The sequence below is a fragment of the Thunnus thynnus genome, chromosome 11, assembly GCF_963924715.1.
Source record: "Thunnus thynnus chromosome 11, fThuThy2.1, whole genome shotgun sequence".
Classification (NCBI taxonomy): domain Eukaryota; kingdom Metazoa; phylum Chordata; class Actinopteri; order Scombriformes; family Scombridae; genus Thunnus; species Thunnus thynnus.
The window spans coordinates 27,503,957-27,525,914 of NC_089527.1; the positions used below are offsets into that span (position 1 = coordinate 27,503,957).

At 39.0% G+C, this 21,958-nt stretch overlaps 1 protein-coding gene across 2 annotated transcripts; it reads right to left on the reverse strand.

The window, feature by feature from the left end:
- Window positions 1-232: 232 nt before the first annotated feature.
- prkag3b (protein kinase, AMP-activated, gamma 3b non-catalytic subunit) lies at window positions 233-16,685 on the reverse strand. Of its 2 annotated transcripts, none has more exons than XR_010930676.1 (13): window positions 16,344-16,685; window positions 10,316-10,379; window positions 9,869-10,008; window positions 9,541-9,622; window positions 6,998-7,056; window positions 6,666-6,711; window positions 6,514-6,568; window positions 5,924-6,050; window positions 5,357-5,522; window positions 5,098-5,135; window positions 4,773-4,919; window positions 3,019-4,087; window positions 233-779 (listed from the first exon to the last, which is right to left on the reverse strand). XR_010930676.1 is itself a non-coding variant. In XM_067604258.1 (13 exons), the coding sequence occupies exons 1-13, from the start codon at window positions 16,425-16,427 to the stop codon at window positions 709-711; spliced, it is 1,173 nt and encodes a 390-aa protein (XP_067460359.1). In that variant the 5' UTR covers window positions 16,428-16,685; the 3' UTR covers window positions 233-708. The 2 variants fall into 2 exon arrangements, 1 of the variants encoding a protein (XP_067460359.1); XM_067604258.1 differs by having other exon boundaries at window positions 3,994-4,087.
- Between the last annotated feature and the right edge of the window lie 5,273 nt (window positions 16,686-21,958).

Here is a 21,958-nt window from a genome sequence, read left to right on the forward strand (position 1 = left end):
ACTCTACATCCTGTCAGCTAGGATTGTTTTAATAATTAATATGAATTATTTTGCTGTATGGGTTGTTTTGGAGGGCAGAGACAAATAACATTTTCTAGTCTATTGGTTGCTATCAACAACTTTATGTATCTACGGTTGTGACTAACTTACCACCACTAACTTCCACTTTAAAGTGGAGATGCAGTAGCCTAAAAAGAAACTGTGGGTTTTGAAGCCAAATACACTCCTCATATGACTGAAAACAGGGCAAATATTTATTGTTTTACACAGTAACTGGAACATAAGTGCATTTACAAAAATGGCATCTGAATTCCAGAATTCATTATTTTCAATATATGAGTGACCATATGATTTGTATTGAATCTAAGACAAGAAAATGAAGTACAAACAAAAATTACATGACATTTTACAGGAAATAATTTTGTTGCGTCATGTCAATCAAAGTTCCTTTAAAAGTCTCTGGGTGTGCATAATCAGTTTCATGGTGTTTCCAGCCACACCCATGATACAGTTCAGTTTCCCACCACAACCAGTCTTCTGTTGGCGTCCACTGAGCAGCTTCACTTGGGAATAAAGTGTCTTGCTAAAGGGCACATTATTGGTACTCATGGAGGAGGGTGAAGGTATTTCCACTCTCACTCCCTTCTGGACTGAGACTTAAGATGGTGGCCACAAACCTGCTACTAACTTCTAGTTTTCTCTGTAATCTCATAGTCTTGTTTTACGGGAGTCTCCACTTTGTTTTCTTTGGTCTTGCAAGCATGATCTCTCATAAATATCTGAAAAGATGAAATGAAAAAATTAATAAGAATTTATTCTGAAACAGGGCTTTTACTTTGTGACAACAGTGTTGCTAAAACAAGATCTAACCAGTGTTGAAATTACCCAAATTTTACCAAAGTTATGTATTTTACCAGAACATAACTGTTGGCAAACTTTTTCTAGAAAAAGAGGTGAAAATTCCGGTGCTGCCATATAATCTTTTTTCACAGTGAAGAAACACAATCTTCACTTTGTACTTATTCACAGCACTAAATGTTTAATCTATTAATTTATTTGATAGTTTTTTGAGACAGAAGACAAGCACTCAAGCACACAGTCTAATTCCATAGACAGTTTTATCAAGGCTGAAACTCAATTTCATGTTCACATCATATCAGAAGAACCTGAAAAACTGGGTGACACTGTATTTTTCCTGGGTGGAAAAATACAGTGTCATGTAGCCTGGGTGGATGGGTTTTGGAAATCAGTTACTGGTGGCATGTCTTTTTGGTCATAACATATTCACTGATGAACCAGTTCAGTGACTGCAAGAAGAGAATGTAATCATCACTGGAGGACTTGTGAAACCAAGTGGGAAATTACAGTTTCTCCAACATGGCTGTTTGAATTTAAAGTAAATCTGGTATGATGTAAACGCAGCATAATGACATGCTGACAAAGGTCTAAAATGAAGACGCAGACTTGGTTTATGAGGTCTTCAGCCTAACATGTCAATTCACTTCTTCATTTGGGAAAACTCACCACAAGGTCCATTTAGTAGCTGTTGTTGGGCTTTTGATCACATAACATGATCTTCATCAGCAGATGCCCAGTTGTCATTTTTAAGCAAATATGAACAAGAAGTCCCCATAAACATACACAAAAAAGAACTTTTGAACATCTATTACTCCATGACAACTGGGCAAACTCAGTCTGCTGATGAAGATCATGTAATATGATTGAAAGCTCCAGCAGTAAGTAAAATTTATTTATATAGCACCTTTCTAGGACAGAAAAATATCAAATAAAAAGAGAGGAAAAACTAATTGGACATTATGGTGAGATTTTTTTCTCAGCTTCTGTTTTCCAGTGTTAAAAATCAACTTTGAACCGCTTTTTCATTTTTATTTATTTTAAATATAGCAGAACATAAAAAAACAATCAAACCAGGAAGCCAGTACAAGTCAGTGGTGGAGAGGTCTGATACTCTGACATGTCAGGCTAGAAGAGGCCTATTTCAATAACATCCAGATAGCTAGACAGGACGGCTGCAAATAAATCAACCAAACTGAATACAGCACTTTCAAAACACAAACCACTTAAATGTTGACACTGTTGATTCAATTTTGACACAAATCATCAAATGAAAAAGGAGGGTGTCATGGAGGAATGACACCTTACCTTGTGAGGCAGCTGGATTCGCAAGATCACAACATCTCGAGATCATGCAAGAATCCATCTTGTCAGGCTTCAAGTTCTGTGCTTGTGTCCGAACCACTGGTGATTCGGACCAATCAGTGTCCTATTAGGGTTCTTGTGTGATCTTGTGATCCAGCTGCATTGTAAGGTAAGACGGTGATTGACAGTGACAGACAGATGGTTCATCCAATCACCTGCCAAGTAGTTTTTGAAAGTGCCTGCCCTTTTCCAAACAGTTGGCAAGGATGACTTCTCAGATGGTTCTGTGTAACAAACCATCTGACGTGTCAGGTTAGGAGGAATCAGATTCAACTTTCTTTCACATGCTCACTACTAACAATGATTTTATTTAACCATCACATTAATGATGGGTATAGGTGTTTGGTTTCCACTCATATCATTAATGTGATGATCTGGTAACAGATAACATGTCCCTCCAGAGATGGGTGGGAATGGTACCACGTTGTAATCAAAATCACAGCATTTTAGCAACTTGATGGTATTTGCTTTGAGATATAATAGTTTAATTTGAACATTACAGGACAGTGTAAGTATTACATTATATTATTGTTATATGGATAAACTATGAAGTTCTTAACAAGGCATTGACAACAATTTTGTTTTCTTAATTTTCCTTATTTGTTTTTTTTTGTTGTTGTTTTTGCTAAAACTGTGCATGATAGATGCCTTAATTGCATGGGTACCAGTTCCCCCTCATATTATCCTTTTGGAGGATTTACAGAGGGACTACAACGGGCAGCAGTAAGACCTTGTGGCATAAAGAAAAAGTAAAGATGCAAGCTCAGACAGGCAGCCACCGGCACTAGGGCTTCCTACCTGCAATGTATGGGGCTGGGGAGTGGCTAAGAGGTGCTGGTGGCATGGTGGAACTGCAGCCTGAAGTCGCTGGCTGATTGATGAGTGAGGGACATTTGGGAGAAGGTGTGGAGGGTTGTTGACTGACTTCGTAGAATGTAGAAGACAAGGGCTGATTGGTGGGATATTCTGATGAGATTTCAGAAGATTTGCTTGGTTTTTTGATCGGATCACAGGATTTTGGTGGGGGCAACTGACAGATGTTGAAGGTGGAGTGGAAGATTAAGAATTAAATGGCAAAGGTAATGGGTTTCAGAGGACCATTCAGAGTTTTGGTGAAGTTTCACTGGAGGTGGCTGCTTGATTTTCAAAGGGGAGAAGTAGGTTTTTGTTGATTTAGCAGGAGAAGGAGGTATCAGAGCAGATTAGGGGAGCATGGTTTATTTAGTTTGAGATTACAGATGTTAGAGGGATGTTTAAGGATGTTGGTCAGTGCACAAGGTTCCAGGTGAAGCGATTGGTTGATTTTGTAGGAGCAGACGATTTTATAGGAGATGGTTAGTTGATCACAGCAAATGGTTTAAGAAAATACTTCAGAGGTTGATCTTTGAGGAGCAGGAGGCTTCAGAAGAATCCCTGAAGGGTGTGGTGTGTTTAATGAGGGCAATTATGCTCAGTATGAGTACAAGGTGGATAGGATCTTCTGGATAGGAGGCTTCAGAGAGGAAGGGAATTGGCAGAGGTTCAACTTTGATAGATGGTGATACCAGGGAAAGAAGGACACTTGTTGCTTTCATGATGATAAAAAGTTGAAGGAAGAAGAGTTTGGTTGGTAGGAGCCGTTACAGGAGGAGAAGGAGTGTGGATCACCAGAAGCAACTAGAAGCCTCAAGGATGAGGAGTTGGATAGGTGGATGGGTGGATAACCAGGGGGACTTAGAAGGAAAGCAAGGGATGGATGGAAGGGGTGGAGTTAGGAGTAGAGTGCATCAATACCTGCAGGAGTGAGGACCAGGGCTTGTAGGAGATCAGACAGAGAGACAATCCCTCCCACCGTATCATCACTGTCAACCAACACCAAACGATGCACCTACAGGGAAATGAGACAGGATTTGGCCATTAAGCTTCATTTATACTCCGAGCGAACGCATACACGGACAACTGCGGACACCACGGCCGGGTAGTTGGTCTGTTTATACTACCTTCTGGGGTCCGCTTGGAGGACATGTTCCACACATGCGAAGTAGATCACCGTCTACAGGAAGACAGTGTCGCGACCGTGCGGACTAGTGCGGACAGGTCCCCGCAGACACAACAAATTGCAGGTATATGGATGTCCACACAGAGCCTATGTGTACTTGCTCTGATGATGAAATTCACGTCATGTGGACCCTTGCTGACTCGTGGATGCGGAAATTATAATTTCAGCTTTACTGTATGATAGTGCATCTATAGTCAGATTAAAATGAATCCTCACTGACAACTTGGACCACATAAAGGAGGTGAGAAAGAGGGAAATAAAAAAGGAAAGGAAAGGAAATAAAGAAAAAACAAAAGCAAGAGGGAATTCAAACTATGTGGGATCACTGTGGCATTATAATAGTCTGAAACTTTCAGTGAGTGTTCAGTATGATCTCATTCAAGGGAATGTGAAATTGTATCCGAACTTTTTACCGGTACCGTATACTAAAAAAAAGTAATTTGGTTGGAAACTTGACTAAATCAGTCCATATCTGGAGGTTACAATTAAAGATATGATAGTACATGTGTTTTACCTCAGCCTTAGCAATGCGGTCGATGATGGTCTCTAGTGTTTCATAAGGGTAACACTTCAGAACTCCCTCCATTGAGCAGGCTCTGGAGTCAATGGCCTCCCGCATCGTCATGTTCAAGTTGTTGTAGTTTTTCTGGGCTGCGAGGTTCTGCAAGACAGAAAGAAGAGAAAACAATCTTATTGTGCCATCAGCAGTTGGTTTCAGTTGAACATCCTGTTGCTATTAACAACAAAGTACAAAGTAATGATTCAGCATGCAGATGGAAATTTACAGTTATATTATTTAGCATAGTTGTAGTGGTGCATGATGTATGACATGAACTTACAATGACATCAAACCTGGAGTACAGCGCCACCACTTTACCTAGAGATCAGACATGAGTTATAGTCAACTTGTGTGTGTTTAAATTGGGAATCAAATTGCTTTTAAAATAGTTCAGCTTTTAAACATTGTGTCATAATTTACAAGAATTTTAGAATTCAACCCACCATTTGATTAACTGTGATTCTGACAGAAAAGACTAACAAAGTGACCTGTTTCCCAAGAGAATTAAACCACTAAATGTCAGTATCATTATGGACTACCTTCCTCGTTGACTACAGGCAGAGCTGACACTCTTCTCTCCACAAAAATGGTCAGAGCGTCATAGACAGAGGCTGATTCCTGGACTGTAGCAATCTGTTTAAAGGTACCAATCCCCACTTCGCTGATCCGCTTTTGCAGAAACCTCGGTTTAGGAATCATAGATCCCTGAGGAGAGAGGGAGGAGAAGAAAAGAGAAGAGAAGTACATAAGATCTAAAATTTGAATTAAAATAGAAAAGAATGGAATTGAAATTATATAGACCAACAATTGCACTTTCAGTCATGTTTTCTATATACATGTATCAAATCATAGTAAAAGGAGACAACAAATGACTACAAGTGACTACAAATGGAGCCTGGTCTCCAATTTTGTATATGTTTTCAAATTATTGTATTTTAAATTGATTTAGGAAATGAATCTCATTCAAAAAATGTTTTGTCATACAGTCAGTGGAAGGGATTTGACTTGATATTGAGGGCATGATCAGTAAATGTACAAAGCCTTGCAGAGGCCTCAGCTCTGGCTTTGGAAAATTCTCTACAGCCTTCAGAGAAGTGTTAGCTTACAAATATGTGGAGGAACTTGAGGATGCGTTTGTGAGTTAGGATGTGGAGGACGTTTCCTGATGCTGGGTCAATGACTGGCAGCCGGTGTATTTTATACTTCAACAGGGAGTAGATGGCATCAAAGAGACTGAAAGGATGAGAAAATTCATGATCAGGATTATTATAGTCACACCTGAGGAGTTTAACAGGGAAAACAAGACACATTATGGGCTTGATCAGGTAACAATGCTCCCATATTTTCTCCTGTGGGAATACTGCTTTCAAACAGCACTAGAAGCTCATGAAAAAGATTGCAGTTTAGATTACGACGAGCTCCAGATGTAAATGCTGGTTTGAGGTCAGTGCAACTGCCCCTTTACATTGTACAAGTCATTAATATGAATATGATATTTAGACTGACACAGACACACCTAATTAAACAGGAAAAAAAGGCAACACAAAAAGATACTGCCCTTTAATAACAGATATTTTGTAAACTGAAATTACAGCAACTGCAATGGTATTTTATAATGGAGTGTATACATGGCTTAAAAAGATAAAGCGTAACTGCAACCCTGATGTTAATGAATTATCACAAAGACCGGCTTCACCTGTCGTCAGGAGTGATGCTGATCAGTTTGTTAGTCGAGTACTCAAGATAGATCTCTGCCAAGAAAGAGAAGTTATTAACACAAACTACATGAAATTATATGAAAGATAACACTTTTGGCATGATATAAATATACTGTTGTGTTGTACTGACCTCTCCATGTCTCTATCTTGTGTTCTTCCAGCTCATAGATCTGAACCTGCAGACAAAACAACTCATCTCAGATACAAAACAACATTGATTAGATCCTCAGCCTCAGCAGTCATCTTTCTGTCTGATCTCTAAGACAGTTTTGCAAGGATAATTGTCATTGTTGATTTTCTGCTTTTTGTTGTATTACTGGACGTGACAGCACTGGGGTGTCAACTGAACACCAAGATTCAAGAAACTTTATTGTCTGTCACATACACAACTGGCATGCAAAAACATATAGGCCTTATGTGTTTATTTTCTACAAATGTCAAAAAGTCAGGAGCACAGCTCACCAGAGGAGACTTGTAATAACGATGGAGAATGTTGATGAAGTCAGTGATGGTCAGCATACCTGCGCACGCATGCACACACACACACACACACACACACACACACACACACACACACACACACACACACACACACACACAAAGGAACATTGGAAACATCAAACATGGAATTATCAGTGGCAAATTAAAATTCGCAAGACTGTCATTTGCTACTGATAAAATTTCTTCTCCCTTTAAGAGACAAACTTCACATTTGTATTTTTTATGGACTCAGACAACATACATGTGCATTTTCACACTGATTGTTATCTCCATGGGGAGACTGCTGTTCATTGATGACTATTTGGCACAGGTGTCATTAGGAGCGACAGTATATGCTTGCTGATATGGACAAGTTTGAATTGATTTCATTTTATTTTCTTTAATCAATTACAATGATATACTAGACACACTTGCAGTTATGCAGTAATTCTTAGCAAGAGACACTTAATTCACATTGATGCATCAAAAACAATAATCCAGTATTATAATGTATGGCAATATAACAATGAAGAGGTTCATTCTGCATGATGAGTACTTTCACTTTTGATACTTTGAAGTACATTTTGCTGACAGTATTTCTGTACTTTTACTTAAGTCAAACTTTATCTTTATTTGAGGCAAGAACTTTTACTTGTTGCAGAGTATTTTCACACTGTGATATTGCCTCCATAAATTCCTGCTCTTCGTTTTCATGGGAAATCATTTGTATGCAACATGATTATGCAACACATCTATTGCCCTCTATTAGGTACTGTATTACTGTAATTGTAATGTGAAATAAATCGTAATAGAAATCCTCATATGTCTTAATTAATACCAAATTTGTTTTCCACATACAGTATGTCACTAGAGGGGCTCTGTAGCAGTAGACTAAATGTTTGGTTTTAAGCTGTGGGAGGCCCATTTAGTCACTTCATCCAGGCTGATTGACATGCTTTTTTTTGGCAAAGCTTAAGAAGGGGATAGAAACGGTGCTGATTCTGCTGCAGATTTACTTACAAGCAGAAAATAATCACAGATAAGTCCTAAGTGACATGATGATCAGCTTTGCGTATTCAGTGAGGTGTCAGTGTTTGTAATGCAACACAAACTTCTCATAGTTGACCTGCTTTCCCCTAAATGTTGGCATGCAAACTGGGCCAACATCATCTGAAACCACCTATCCACAGTAAGGAAACCTGAATCCTCAGCGCTGCGCTTCAAAACTATGGAGAGGGACCCAATGTAGGTCACACACCTATTAGCTTCTAGCACAAATGGAACCTCAATACTTCTTGTGTTCACAGCACTGAGTATCAAGGTACCAAAAGTTGGCACTGCATACTTGGCTGCATTGTTAATTTTGTTTATGTATTCTTTGATTAGACTGTCTGATTTAAATATTCAATTTTTGTACTGTATTCTATAAATGCAAACTTGTATTTTTCATTTCAGAAGTTTAACTGTTGGACACAAGATGTCTCCTACTTCACTGTAAAGTCCATTCTCAGTGACTGTGCACTGGAGGCTTCGAGTTTCCACATCACACTTGTGTAAATTGAATATTGGACCAGGTATGGCTTCCAAACTAGTTGTGATGTCACAAATCCTGCTCATAAACCCACCCGCTTCTAGTGTCAAACTCTACACATACATCATTCTGCACAGTGAACAAGAAGAAAAACATATTTTTGAGTGGAGCGGGACTATTCTAAGACTATTAGTGAGATATTTTCAAACACCGGCATGATGACACCATGCCTCTCTTATAATCCTGGAGATTAACAAGGAAGTAGCTCTGCTAGGCAGGGATGATTGTAATGGGTTATCTTTTTTTAAATTTTCAAATAAGCAATTTAGATCCCTGGGTTAAATTGGACTAGTTTAAATATAGCAAACTGACTGGCTTGTATTTCATGTCCAGAGCCTGGCAGACTCCCTCTGACCAAAATGTCTACAAAGAAGCAGGTGAATAAAATGTTATAACTGATAAAAATGAAGGCCAAAATGATGAAAAAAATACCCAGGATAAATATTTCAATATGAATAAAAACAAGCGCTGACTGACTGCTTGACACAAAAAGACACAGATGGAAAAACCATTCCAGAAAACTGACTTTGTATCTAAATGTAATTTGACACAAAAAGACACAGATGGAAAAACCATTCCAGAAAACTGACTTTGTATCATCACCTTGCTGCAAGACAGAACACCAACACTCTAATTTTGAGAGGATGATATACTGTACTGTAAGGTCATTAGCTCAGAAACTTTCTGGAGTTATCACATCATGATTGTATTGTGGTTTCCTCGTCTTTCTGTAAGCTTTGAACCAGGAAGTAACATGACGTATCTATGTCATGACTGAGCTGTTGTGAGGTGAGCTCAAATTCAAAAAGATACTGATTCAGTCAGTGACAGTGATGATTGAATACACTCACTTCATTCATTTACTGAACACCTGTAATGTTCACTACATGTATGTATGCAAGAGAGACAGAAACAGAGATACATCATGGCTCACCCACAAAACACTTAAGCTTGTTGTCCCATAGTGGTGCTGCCCTCACACCATTAGCCACAAGGGCAAAGAACGCCTTCTTCACCTGACAAAAAGACACACAGAGTTTTCATTACAATTTAAACTTGTCAGGCAGTTTTTTCACTGTTGCAGATTGTTGAGAACTGTGAGTCATTCTGCTGTAAAAAAAAAAAAAAAAAAAAAAAGTAAAGAAAAAAGGTTTAAGTGGCACTAAAGTCATGTTTATCTGCATTTCTGAGAAAGAAATTACTGGGGAATGCTAAAACTCACAGTGACCTTCTTGTTTTGTGTGTGTGTATGTGTCCCACACCTGCAGTGTCGTGTCAAAGATGACCAGTTTGGAGCTGGTAGGGATGGCATCATAGCAGCAGTGACTCTTCATGAAGTTCATGTAAATTAATGCGTCAGGGTCTGAGCCTGCAGGGGGCATGACAGCATATGAACAGGCACCTGCAAATAGAGAAAATACAAACACAGAGATAAAATTATCTTAAAACCATATCTGGATAACATTTTTCTCAGCAATCATTATAAATTTGTATTTGATATGGGCCTTAGCACATGGTTTTCAGAATTGAGTTAATCAGGCCATAGTTTTGTTTTCACTGCTGCCAGTAAACACAAAGCAGTTGTGAATACCTGGCCAGTAATTCCTACAGATTAGTGGAAATAGTCGTAGTAGCACAGAAATAGTAGATAATGCCAAACAATACACATACATGTACATACAAAGCTACAAAATCTTCTCTTTTTTTACCTCTGCTTCGCATTGAGAGAACATCCTCATCATCATCATCCTGGTCCATCTCAAATAAGGGGACCTGGGAGAGGAAGTATATCAAGAGTTTACTGGTGGCTCAGAGTTTACTCTTTCAAGACTGAATTTTTTTTCTCCACACACATCTCTGCAATGACCCCCTGTTGTGACCCGGCCTAGGAAGAACCCTGGTGCAACATGAAAGACGAGACTCCCCTCTCTCCAGCTCCGAAAAACCACCAGCAACAGAGGATTTGCAGCTCTTTAAAGGTTTATTTTAAAATCTTCTAGCTTCAGGGTGGGCTAACAGCAAAACAATAAACAAACGGGAAATGAAGCTGAGCAACCTAAAATTACCTATTCAAACAAAAAGGAAAAAAAAGACAAGTCACTAACCTCACTCCTTACTTAACAAAAACAGGAGAAAAAAGGATCAAACAAAAATGTAGCCCACCCCTAATGAACCTAGGCTATTATAGCAATTTGGCAAATCTATATACAACATTTCAAACAGAAACATTTTGGCTGGCAGGTTGGTTGGACATGGAGAGAGGAGAGCCCACAGGAGCTGGGGGAAGCCGGCATTTAAACTGCAAGCTTGGAGACTGGAACCAATCAGCTCCCTGGAACAATCTACACACTCACAATCATTCAGTCAGCCAAGCTCACCTTCAGCCCATCACACACAGGCACCACACAGCAGGATCATCAGAGGGAGGGAGAGAGATCCACATTCACAGAGACGATTAAAGCACATACACAAATACTTGAAAAAAAATGTTCATACGACCTCGAGGTCTTAACACCCCTCCCTATTTGGCAGCTAAGAAGGTCCTTTGCTCCATGTTGGCCTTAAAGAGCTATCTGATATTTGAGTGGTTGTGTCTCTGTCTGTTTATGACTGGAATCTGACAGATATTGGTTTCAGATAATGTCACATTGTATCTTGTGAGAGAGCAAGCAAGCCACTGTTAAATCCAAGAGTCACAAGGAGAATCTCCTGAGAATCTACTAGGGGTGTGCCCGAATACAAATACGTTATTCGGCAAAGCACAAATAGCGGGTTTTTTATGAATATTTGTTTCATACAAATATTTTAAAAATGATTTGTTTTCAGGAAGAAAAAAAACCATGTCTAATACCAGCACGCAGGTCGGTTACATCGCATACATATCTCTCTCTCCTCTGCTCTGCTATTACATCTATCAGAAGGTCTCAACGAGGGGAGTCACATTCACCTGCTACATGACACACATTTCCTAATTTGGACATCACTCCTGGCGTTGGGGGTGTTCCTCAGAGGTAAAGCTGAGCTACTGACACACGCCAAGTGCTCCCAAGGGACTCCCCATAATCTGTTCTTCCCCTTCTCCTTTCCACAAAGTTAGGTTGTAAAAAACAGGCAATAAATGAAAAGTGCAAAGCAATAATTGCCTCTGAAGTTCTTCCCTACACGTTACACGGTGTGCTGTCTCTGTGTTATGGGTGTATAAATAGGTAGAGGTCTGTCTGGAATGAGGTGATGAGTAAAGTTTTAGCTCAGTAGTCAGTGCAGTCGTCTATGATCTGGGAGACTCCACTTGGAGACCTGGTGTGGGGACCTCCTTCATAAAGTAGTTTGTTCATGAATACTTATTGTGACACTTTAATTTTCTAAAATTAAAAGTGTAATAAAAACAAAAACAGGATTTTTAAGCCTCTTTCCACTTTTATTCGAATACAAATACAAATAATTTTGCTGCATCAACAAATACAGATACAAATACAAATACAGGGCCTTCTGCACATCCCTAGAATCTACATGATGTCACGGAGTTCCTCAAACCACAATGTTGTGTTTTCTATTCATACATGTGTTGGATACTCATACATTGTGTAAATATGACAGCATTGGAGTTGTTGCAATTCATCTTCAAGGATAGCAGTATTTTTGTGCTAAGTTAGTTAGGCCAACTCTGTACTGAACACAGAGAGATGACACCAACATTGATCTTCTCATCCAACTCTCAGTGAGACAGCACAGAAGCAAAATGGAGCCATGACTTCAGGTAGACACAGTAGGGACTTGGCATTAATGAAACTCTTAAGTTTTTATTGGTGGATGACAAAATCGCCTAGAGGTCACAGCTTGTTGCAGCTGTTTGTCTGTTTATTTAGACTGGACAGGCCAGATGTACCCCGTGGGTTTGCTGGGAACATTTGTCCTCTGTGATTTATCACTTGCAGCTGAACAAGTCTCTTCTGTATTCTGGCAGAAGATGGAGACATGTAGAAAGGGCAGCTGTAAACTGTGCGCAAGCGTATGTCATGGCTGTAATCCAAGAACCTGTTGATGGACATCAGCGTTGAGGGAAGAAGCATCCAGAGCTGGCTTGACACAACTGACACTAGAGTCAGTGAAGAGGTACAATTAAGACAAACTGTCAATGAGGAAGTTGAAGAGACACAAGCCAGGTAGGGAAAACCTTAAAGCAACTAAAGAGACTACACTGAAGAAATGTAGCCACTTAGAGGAATTTCTAACACTGGAGGTGCTTTCAAAAGATCTGGAAGGTCTGAGCCCAGTCATTGACAGAGGTTAGAGACTTCCTTTGATACTTAGATAATTAAAACTCTGTGTCAACAGCACCATTTCAACAGACAGCACACAGAGACCGTAAAGGTTTCTAAACAGAGTTTTTATTTTTGTTCATGAAAGCTCAGCAGCACTATGTGGGGTTGGGTGAAGTAATTAACCATTATCCTCTCAGCAAGTCACATTACTTATTTCCATAGCTGTGGGAAGTATCCAGGTGGCTGGGGAATATTTGTACTGTTGCAAGATTTTTCTTTCTGTCACGTTGCACCAGCATTCCCCGTCCCTGTCACCCACGATATATGTTTTTCTTTTAAATTATCGTGAACAGCTTTCCAAGTGGTTTCCTATAATATTGTACAGTGTCCAGTAGTATTTCGTCTGTATTGATTTGTTGTAGCAAGACAGTTTGAACCAGATTCAGACAGCCTCTCCTGCATGAACAAAATACTTAAGTTCAAAAGTTTTTAACTAACAGTGGCAAAGTGTGGTCTTGTCACGACAGTTGTGTTATGCCAGTGTAGTTGTCTTGATGACTAAAGTACATTTCCAAATTATGTAGTTTACATATTGTCATATTTGGTGTATCGTGCTGTCTGTTATAAGGACCCATACAGTGTTTTATTTTTTTCTGATGCTGTATCAATTAGGTCATATAATATTATATTTATGATTCATGTGTCCCACGGGTATGTTTGTTTCATACCTTTCGATCACCAAATGGAGAGGAGATGGCTTTTCCCAGTAGGAAAATATTATTGTCATTTGGATGGTGTAGAGTGGTGTCTGTGTGCAGCAATTTTTAAATCGGTACAGATGCTGCATGATGCCTTTGGACGGCTGTAGAGATAAATTAACTGAAGAAGACTTTCATAGTTTTATTGTTGCACTGACATTCCCATTACAACTGTGTTCATTGATGTCAGTCTAAATGTCAACTAGTTGGAGATACTAAAGCCCATAAATCCCTCTGATAGTCCCATATTAAAAAGAACCAACTAGAAAACCTTGACAAAAGCTTGTGGTATCCTGGAGGGACCACAGCCTCCAGCATGTTTGGATGCTTCCACAGATTCCCAAAAAGAGCTGGAGGAAGTGGCAGCTGCTCTGTTGCCTGGTTGACATTATGAGCGTGGGTTGATTTATGGGATGAAACAGATAAGATAGATGGCCTCTCTTTGTAGAAGGACATTTACAATTAACTGTTATACTTGCATTGTCACTTTGTAGCAAATGTTCCTGCACCACAAGTGTGCATACCTTGAAATTATTTTCATCCATATGTTGACCTTAAATAACCATCCACTTGTCTAGCCTCATGAGGGTACCATGTGTTTTAAGATCAACCTTTCCACAACTAGTGCCTTCATCAGGATTGTGTTTCAGTAGTATCACAGTATCCCCAGGTCAATTTCCTTATTTTTACCTAGTGATTAAAAGCCATGCTGTGACTTGTGTTTAAATGTCTCTGGCATGGTTTCAAACGGTAATGGTGAGCCCTGTTTGGACCTTACATTCTTAAAATTAAACTTGACCTTAGTGCTCTGAGATTAAACACCTGACAGATGCAGAGTAAGTTAGGTGAGAACATTCTGTGTGGATCACAACTTTACTTACATCAACCTGAATCTCGCTAAGGTTATCCAAGCTACAGAACACAACATGCTAAGTTCATGTAGAAGTATCAGCCGTCCATTGTCAACATAGTAATGTACCTGCCGTGATGCCACTTTAGAGGGATCAAAAAGACCATTTCCAAACACTGTCCCCAGGTTTAAACACTGGCCCTGTTTAAGTGTCAAGCTACTGAATTACTTCCATCTTCAGAAATTTAACAGCTAATAAATCCCCCCTATAGGAACTTTTTGTTAACATAGGTTAACAGATACAAGATTTTTAAACTTGTTTTTTTTTTTCTATAAGTAAACCTACATTGTCAATATAAAACTACAATATCAGCGTATATAATATTGTATATATATAATAAAATAGTAAATACAGACAAAACAGGCAAAAATTAAAACTATATTATGGAGGATGGAATTTTAAAAGGAGATTGAACAGAATAATTAAAAGTGATGAAATAAAAATAAGCCATGAGATGTCAACAGAGGCTCTGAAACAGTATCATTGCAAACACACACACACTTTGTTTAATGTCACTAGAAACTGAATTAGAATCATTTATATTTTAATTTGAATTGCTCAACCTTATTAATTGCCTTAAAAACTGAATTTGAATCACATAATTTTAATTTGTATTGTAGGAATAGCATCATTTGAAATTGAATTTATTAGTTTGGAACTGAATTCAAATAAACTTGAAACTGAAATTGTATTCATTTGGTCTGAAACTATATTTGAAAATCATATCTCTATGTACTATCACAATCAGTTCTCAGAATTCAAATTCAGTTCTTGCAATTCAATTTCCGTTTACTGAGACACACATCTGGTCGTTGAGGAAGAGCAATCGAGTGCAGATTCCCAGAACTCCTTTTCATGTACTGTAATGACTATTTTCTCTCAACGATATCAACAACCAGTGGGAGCCAAATATTTCGAAAGCCTAAAGTGTTTTTTCTATTCTAATTAAAACTGTAGTTTTATGTCTCGCCGTTTCAGAGAAAAATTACTTTAAGTTATTGTGCCTGATCCATCGCCATGGTAACATTTTGGCCCAACTGGCCTTCTGTTTTCTGCTTTTTTCAGAGGGGTTGGTCTGTCCACTTCTGCTGGGTGTCTGTTTGTGTTGGTTACCAAATCATGTGTGTTGGTGTGTGTTTGGATGTGACTTTGTAACTGAGACGCTGTATAAAAAAAAAAAAAAAAGAAAAAAAAAATACTGTCTACTGTCTACTTTTACATTGCAGATCTTTTCATCTCATACTTCACATCGCATACTTCACAACCTGCATGCTTGTATATGTGAATAAATCCTACATGTAACCTGAACTATAAGCTGAGTCAAATCTGCATCGGGCTTGAACAGGTCAGAGACACTAAAGCTGTAATGGTGAGCAGGGCTTGAAACCTGGGTCAGGAAGTGAAGTGTCTCGACTAGCACTTCTCTGTTGGTTGGAGGCACCAGAGAGAAGGAAAAAGCAGGCGCACAATGACAAAAAGTTTAATCTGAGCAAGTCTATTTCTTAACATGAGGCACTTCAACTGCCTGATGTCTTAGGTCTTTAACAAGCTAAATAATGACTTATGTAAATGTTTCTATGTCAGTATATTTGGCTACATGAGTGGTATGAAAAAAAAAGTTTTCACAACATCAGGAACAAGTCAAATTTAACCAAATGAAGCCACCTTTTTTGCATGTAATTTAAACTTTCACTATAAGTTATGTTAAATTTCAATTACAACATAAAATGTCAGTTATAATTGTTCATTGTCCACAAAATTTATTGGCAGTGAAATCAACCAACTGGGTGGGAGTGAGTGTCTTACCTCTGCAAAAGGCTCCATGGCTGAGGAAGAGGAGCTGGAGGTCTGCCTCTTTGGAACCAGATCGATTGGTGAGGCCCTGGGCATCAAAACAAAAGACTAGAACACCCTTAACCCACTGTACAACCAAAACATCTGGGAGGCTCTTCGACCATATTAGATAAAGAACTGAATATAGAGTCCAGGCGTGGTGAAGAAGGGCAGACGAGGAGAGGAAGGAAAGAAGCAGGAATTGGACGCAAAGGACAGGGAAGAGCTCTACCGGGCAGCTTTAGCCAGCTGGGTCTGAATGTCTGGGAAAGGTTGAGGTCTAAATCTGGACTGAGGGGTGAGAGGCCTGTGGCATTCACAGAGAGCGAGAGAGAGTGGGAGGGGAAAACATGTAAAGGGAAAGAGGTGGGGGGAGCTATAGACAGAGGCGGGTATATGTTTGAGTGGTGACAGACATTATAAGTGCTTCTTTATCATCCATAGGTGAGACGTTGAGGTGACAACATTGTTTATATTTGGAGAGAGAAACAAAGAAAAGACAGCCCTTGGAGCACAATCCTCCTCACACCCATATGCATCATCCCTGTCCTTAGACTGCAAAACAAATGTTCTTATGATGGTGGACATAACAGAGCCACATCACCAACACAATCTAATCAGTTGAGGCCAAAGAAGTGAAACCTGGCTGACAGGACTAATGGAAATTTGTCTTATCACTTATGTTTATTTGGAAAATTGTCAATAATGTAAACCATGTAATAGATGCATCACATCTAGTAAATGGGCTAAAACATACAAAAACCACCACCTCTATGTTCTGTATATTAAATTCCATGTAAAGCAATAATAAATGTGTTCTTAGTTTGTCACACCACAGTAAAATGTGTAATTAATCACCCAGCCAAATTTGAATGATTAAAAAAAAATCAGCAAGTATATTAATTAGGTTTCAAAATCATGGAAAAACAAACAGTATTCTCTGCTCTGAAACACTGGAGGTGTGTTCACTGAAGGCGCTGAACAGTCTCTGACTTAACGTTGATACCAAACTCCCATATAAAAATACACAATTAAAAATAGGCCCTGTTTGTAGGTGTAAGGCAAGCAGGGTGGATGATATTTTAAAAATAAAGTAATATTAGGAGCCACTGTTTAATTCGGCACATATTTTGTATGTAAATGTGTTTTTTTCAGTAAAAACGTAACTTCAATGACTAGTTAACAAGCAATCCATCACCAATCATTGTTATGTTAAATGGTCATTCTTTTCAATGGAGTTCCGTGCACTTCACATTATTCACTTCTCTGCTTAAACGTCCTTTGCAGCTTCATTGTGGCCATAACCCTGGGAGCAAAAGCCTCTCATGCCGTGCTTTTTGGTGACGTGTTGCCTGGCAAATGCTCTCGCTCTTGCTGAGAACCTCCCAGCTGCATACTCAGTGCTGAAGCCTAAGCTGCCGGCAGCTCCGCTCGTCAACAGACACTTCAGCTGGGTTTAAACTAACTCCTTGAGTGCTAACATTGACCGAAAATGGCCCCATTCACCAGTAACAGTGAACTATCCAAAGTGAATCCCAGTTGTCTCCGATGAAAGTTTGTAAAACTACCCGGTGTAAAAATAGTAACAACGAGTACATGTGCTCTAATGTTTATATAGTGTGTGTATATAATGAGTGTGTATGTGTGTGTGTGTGTGTGTGTGTGTGTGTGTGGGGTGGAGGGGGGGTCATGCTAGTAACCCCTCTTCGTCATCGAGCCACCATTTCAGGCCCGCCCAAAAAATCCTGACCACACAAATGGTGAAAAACAGTTTAACGCTCTAACTCCACAGTTCAGTTCTACATAGTTCAGTCTTTTCACGTTTTCAGCAATTATTTTATAACATGTTTAAATGTGTTTAAAAAGAAATCTCTCCCTCTTTCCTTTACACAGCCATTAATACTAATACATTTATACTAATAAATATATAAGATAAATAGTAAAATAATTACATCACGTAAAAACACCAGATGTTCCTGTAGGAATCTCCGATAACTGTGAACAATGATGCACCTTCCACAGAAAAGTTAAGTTGCGTTAGTTTTATGAATGAGTGAAGTTGACAAGCTTCTCCGGATGAAAAATAAAACCTGAAGGACTAATGAAGAGGCAAAAAACATGCATTTGGCTGCTTCTTTTTTCAGAAACTTGAGGCTACATTAGAACAAGCTGTAAACATAGCATTGATGTATCTGATAGAGTCGTTATGGCTAATTTGTTAGCCAACAGTTGCCCATTACCACATCCAGCAGACAACAAGCAACAACAGCATCATTTCATCGAGTCTTGTTTCACTCTCCTTTTAGCTCTGTTTTGGACTTAACCAACTCTTGAGATATATTTAGACTCTCTAGTTGCTAAATGATCCACTAGTCACTAACTGTGTCTGCTGTTTGGTGCTTGGCAGGTAGTGCACAACAGCAAGTTTGATGAGAGGTGGGACTGAATCAAAACAGTTCAGTTGCAAGCCATAAGCCAAAACAACAAGATGAAATATGCTAAAATGCTCAGAAGAGCTGAGGGGAACTGCAGAGTCTGTGATAATTCTCTGTGGGGTCATCATTATGAGGGACATCTGTCACAACACGTAGCAATTTGATCGAGTTTGAGCCACAAAGAGGACCTATTATGCTCATTTCCAGCTCTATATTTTTATTCTGAGACTCCATTAGAAAAGCTTTGCATGATTCACAGTTAAAAAAACCTCCTTATTTATCTTACACTGGCCCTTTATACAATTACTCACTTCAGCCTCTGTCTCTAACAGGAAGTCTTAGCTCCTGTCTCTTTACAGCCCCCCTCCTGATGAGCCCACTATGTTCTGATTGTCCAGCTTTCCATAAGAGTCATGTTAAATTATCACTGATGAAAACCCAACATGTCCTGCTTTACTGCTTCATATTAAAAGCGTTTAAATGACTAAATAACAGGGCACCTTTATTGTGAAGAATTTACAGGAAATGAAACATGTTCCTCACCGAATTAGCAGAGCTTCCTTAGCGGAGTGGACATATTTAGAGCTCTTTGTTCAGTTAGAAATAATGCAGGGAGTAAAGTACAAGCAGAAACAGCCACTGTGATGATGATGTTTGGTTAAGAGCTGCAGACGACCAGCGCTGTGTAATAGAAAAACACTCACAGCGAACTAGCTCGACTTGAGTCATGGCTTGACGAGACTACCCACAAAATAATGGAAAAAATCCATAATGTTAGCGGAGGGGTGAACTTACATGCTGTGCGTGGAGCAGATGTCCGTATAAGGAAATCTACTACGAGCCAACATCAGCTCAGACTGAAAGTAGAAAAACTGTTGGAAACCCAGTGCTCACAGCAGTCTGAAGCTGGTGCTTTTTGCTGACAGGGACACCTGTTACATATGTTCACCTCATAATTTGACACTTTGGCCACGTTTAATATGAACAGCTGACATTGTAACATTATATATATGACTGAAAATAAGGAAAAGCACAATAGGTCCCCTTTAATAAATAAAAATATTGATTGGTGTAGCTTTAAGGCTTTGGCAGTCCTACTGGGGAACACATTTGAGTTTCATTGGGCCATTACCCGTCAAACTATTTATAGACACACTGAACAACTCTAGTAGACTATCCTCTCTTTCTCTCTTCCAATAATTCAAGCTTGAGATAAACATTTTAAAATTTTGTGAAAAGTAAGATTTCAACACCTTCAAAAGTCAATTGCACAATTATTTACACTGTTACCCCTTTAACACCAATAGATGTACAGTAATAATAAATTGGTAGGCAGGTTATTTAAATATTTTGCAGAGCCCAGCAAATCCCAGCAATTGCTTGTTGGTGTTGAGATGTGCTGGCTAAATGAATTAATTCATCAGTCTGACTAATTTCAGGGGATGTTTGTTAAACATAATTCAAGGCAGAATTTAGAAAGTTCTCTAAATCCAGTTTATATGTCATAATATTGACTACAGTGTCTTACTAATTATAAATGCAGTTCTCCACATGGGCCTGTCGCTGCTGGTTAAGAGAGAGAAGCCCAGATATTAATAGTTAACAACTGCTTACAGAGTCCTGACACACATTCAGAATACCACAGCCTGGTTTCTGTGTCTCTGCACTCACAGTGAGTGCACTCATTCTAGCAATTCTCGCCAGTGTCTCATGTGTGCATGTGTGTGTATTCCAAATGCAGGCTGTTTCAGAAGTAAACAGAGGGTCATTGTTGGCCAACTGCTTTATAATGGTCAGAATTTTGACCAGACATATAATTTTATAAACTGTTGTACTTCATGACATGGAAGTAACATATTCTTAAAGGATGGGTTCACAATTTTCCCAAGTCTGCCTTAAAACAATATGAGTAACATGAGTATGAATAATATAAAGCTTCTAATGTCCAAATTAGCCAAATGAAGTGGATATCTTTCAATGTTACAGTCTTTTTAGTGCCAAAGTCCCTCTTTTTGTGACTGTGCTTCCACCACAGCTCAACAGGGAAACATAAATTGGGAATTGGATGCTAAAAAGACAGTAAATGTGGCAGATATCCACTTGATATGACTAACTCAGCCTGCTGAAGCCTCATATAAGGTTCAGATAAACTTTTAAGTGCATTTTTGCACATAATGAATGTGTGGACACACTGCGGATTTTAGCCCCCATCACCTACATTGGGTACAGTACATGTACACTAATAATCCACTACTATTCCAAGTATGACAATATTCTGAATTTGATACGGGTCATGTAAACAGCATATTCCATTTGGATATTCTGAATTTGGCCTTATTCCGAATGTAGCATCTTCCAATTAAGACATGGGATATGCTGATATTATTCTGGTTTTAGGAGCATTCTTTGGACATGTATACAGTGCATTCGGAATATGGGTTTCAATTGGAGAAAAACAGAGTGCACCTTCTCCGCGACGGGGACGGAGGGGATTGGTTACTGTCCCGACATGCAGCCATGGACTGATGGTGACGACTTGGTGTGATGCATCAAGAATACTTAGCAGTGTAGTAAACATCATGGGACAACCTTGGTACTGGATGTGCTTGTAACTATATTATACTATATTTATAATATCAGTCATATCAGTATCACTTACAAATATCAGGCAGCAGCTCACTAATGTTTTTCACCTCACTGGTTTACTTCACTGCCTGCGGAGATCTTGTGATTCCTGTTTTCACTGGAGCAGAGGGGAACCCTGAAAGTGAAACCCTCTGCATGTAAACAGGAATATTAGTGGAATATTCATTTTCATTAGCCATGTAAACAGCTTAGTAGGAATATTGTCTCTTTCATAATAAGGGCAAAAACCGGAATATTTTGTGCATGTAAACATAGTCACTGAAAGCACATCTGAAGAGGATCTTTTAATAGCCAGTATGAACAGGAGGAATGATTACAGCGAGGAAAACCTCCTTGAGAAACTGATTGTTGCTTTAAGACAGACTTGAAAAATCCTTCAAGTGGCAGAATGTCCAGAATGTGTTCAATTTTGAGTCTTCCAGATAGTGAATCAATCATACAAGCTTTCATTTCCTCACAACTGGATTTCTGCAACAGTATCTTAACTGGCACAAATCATACATCAAT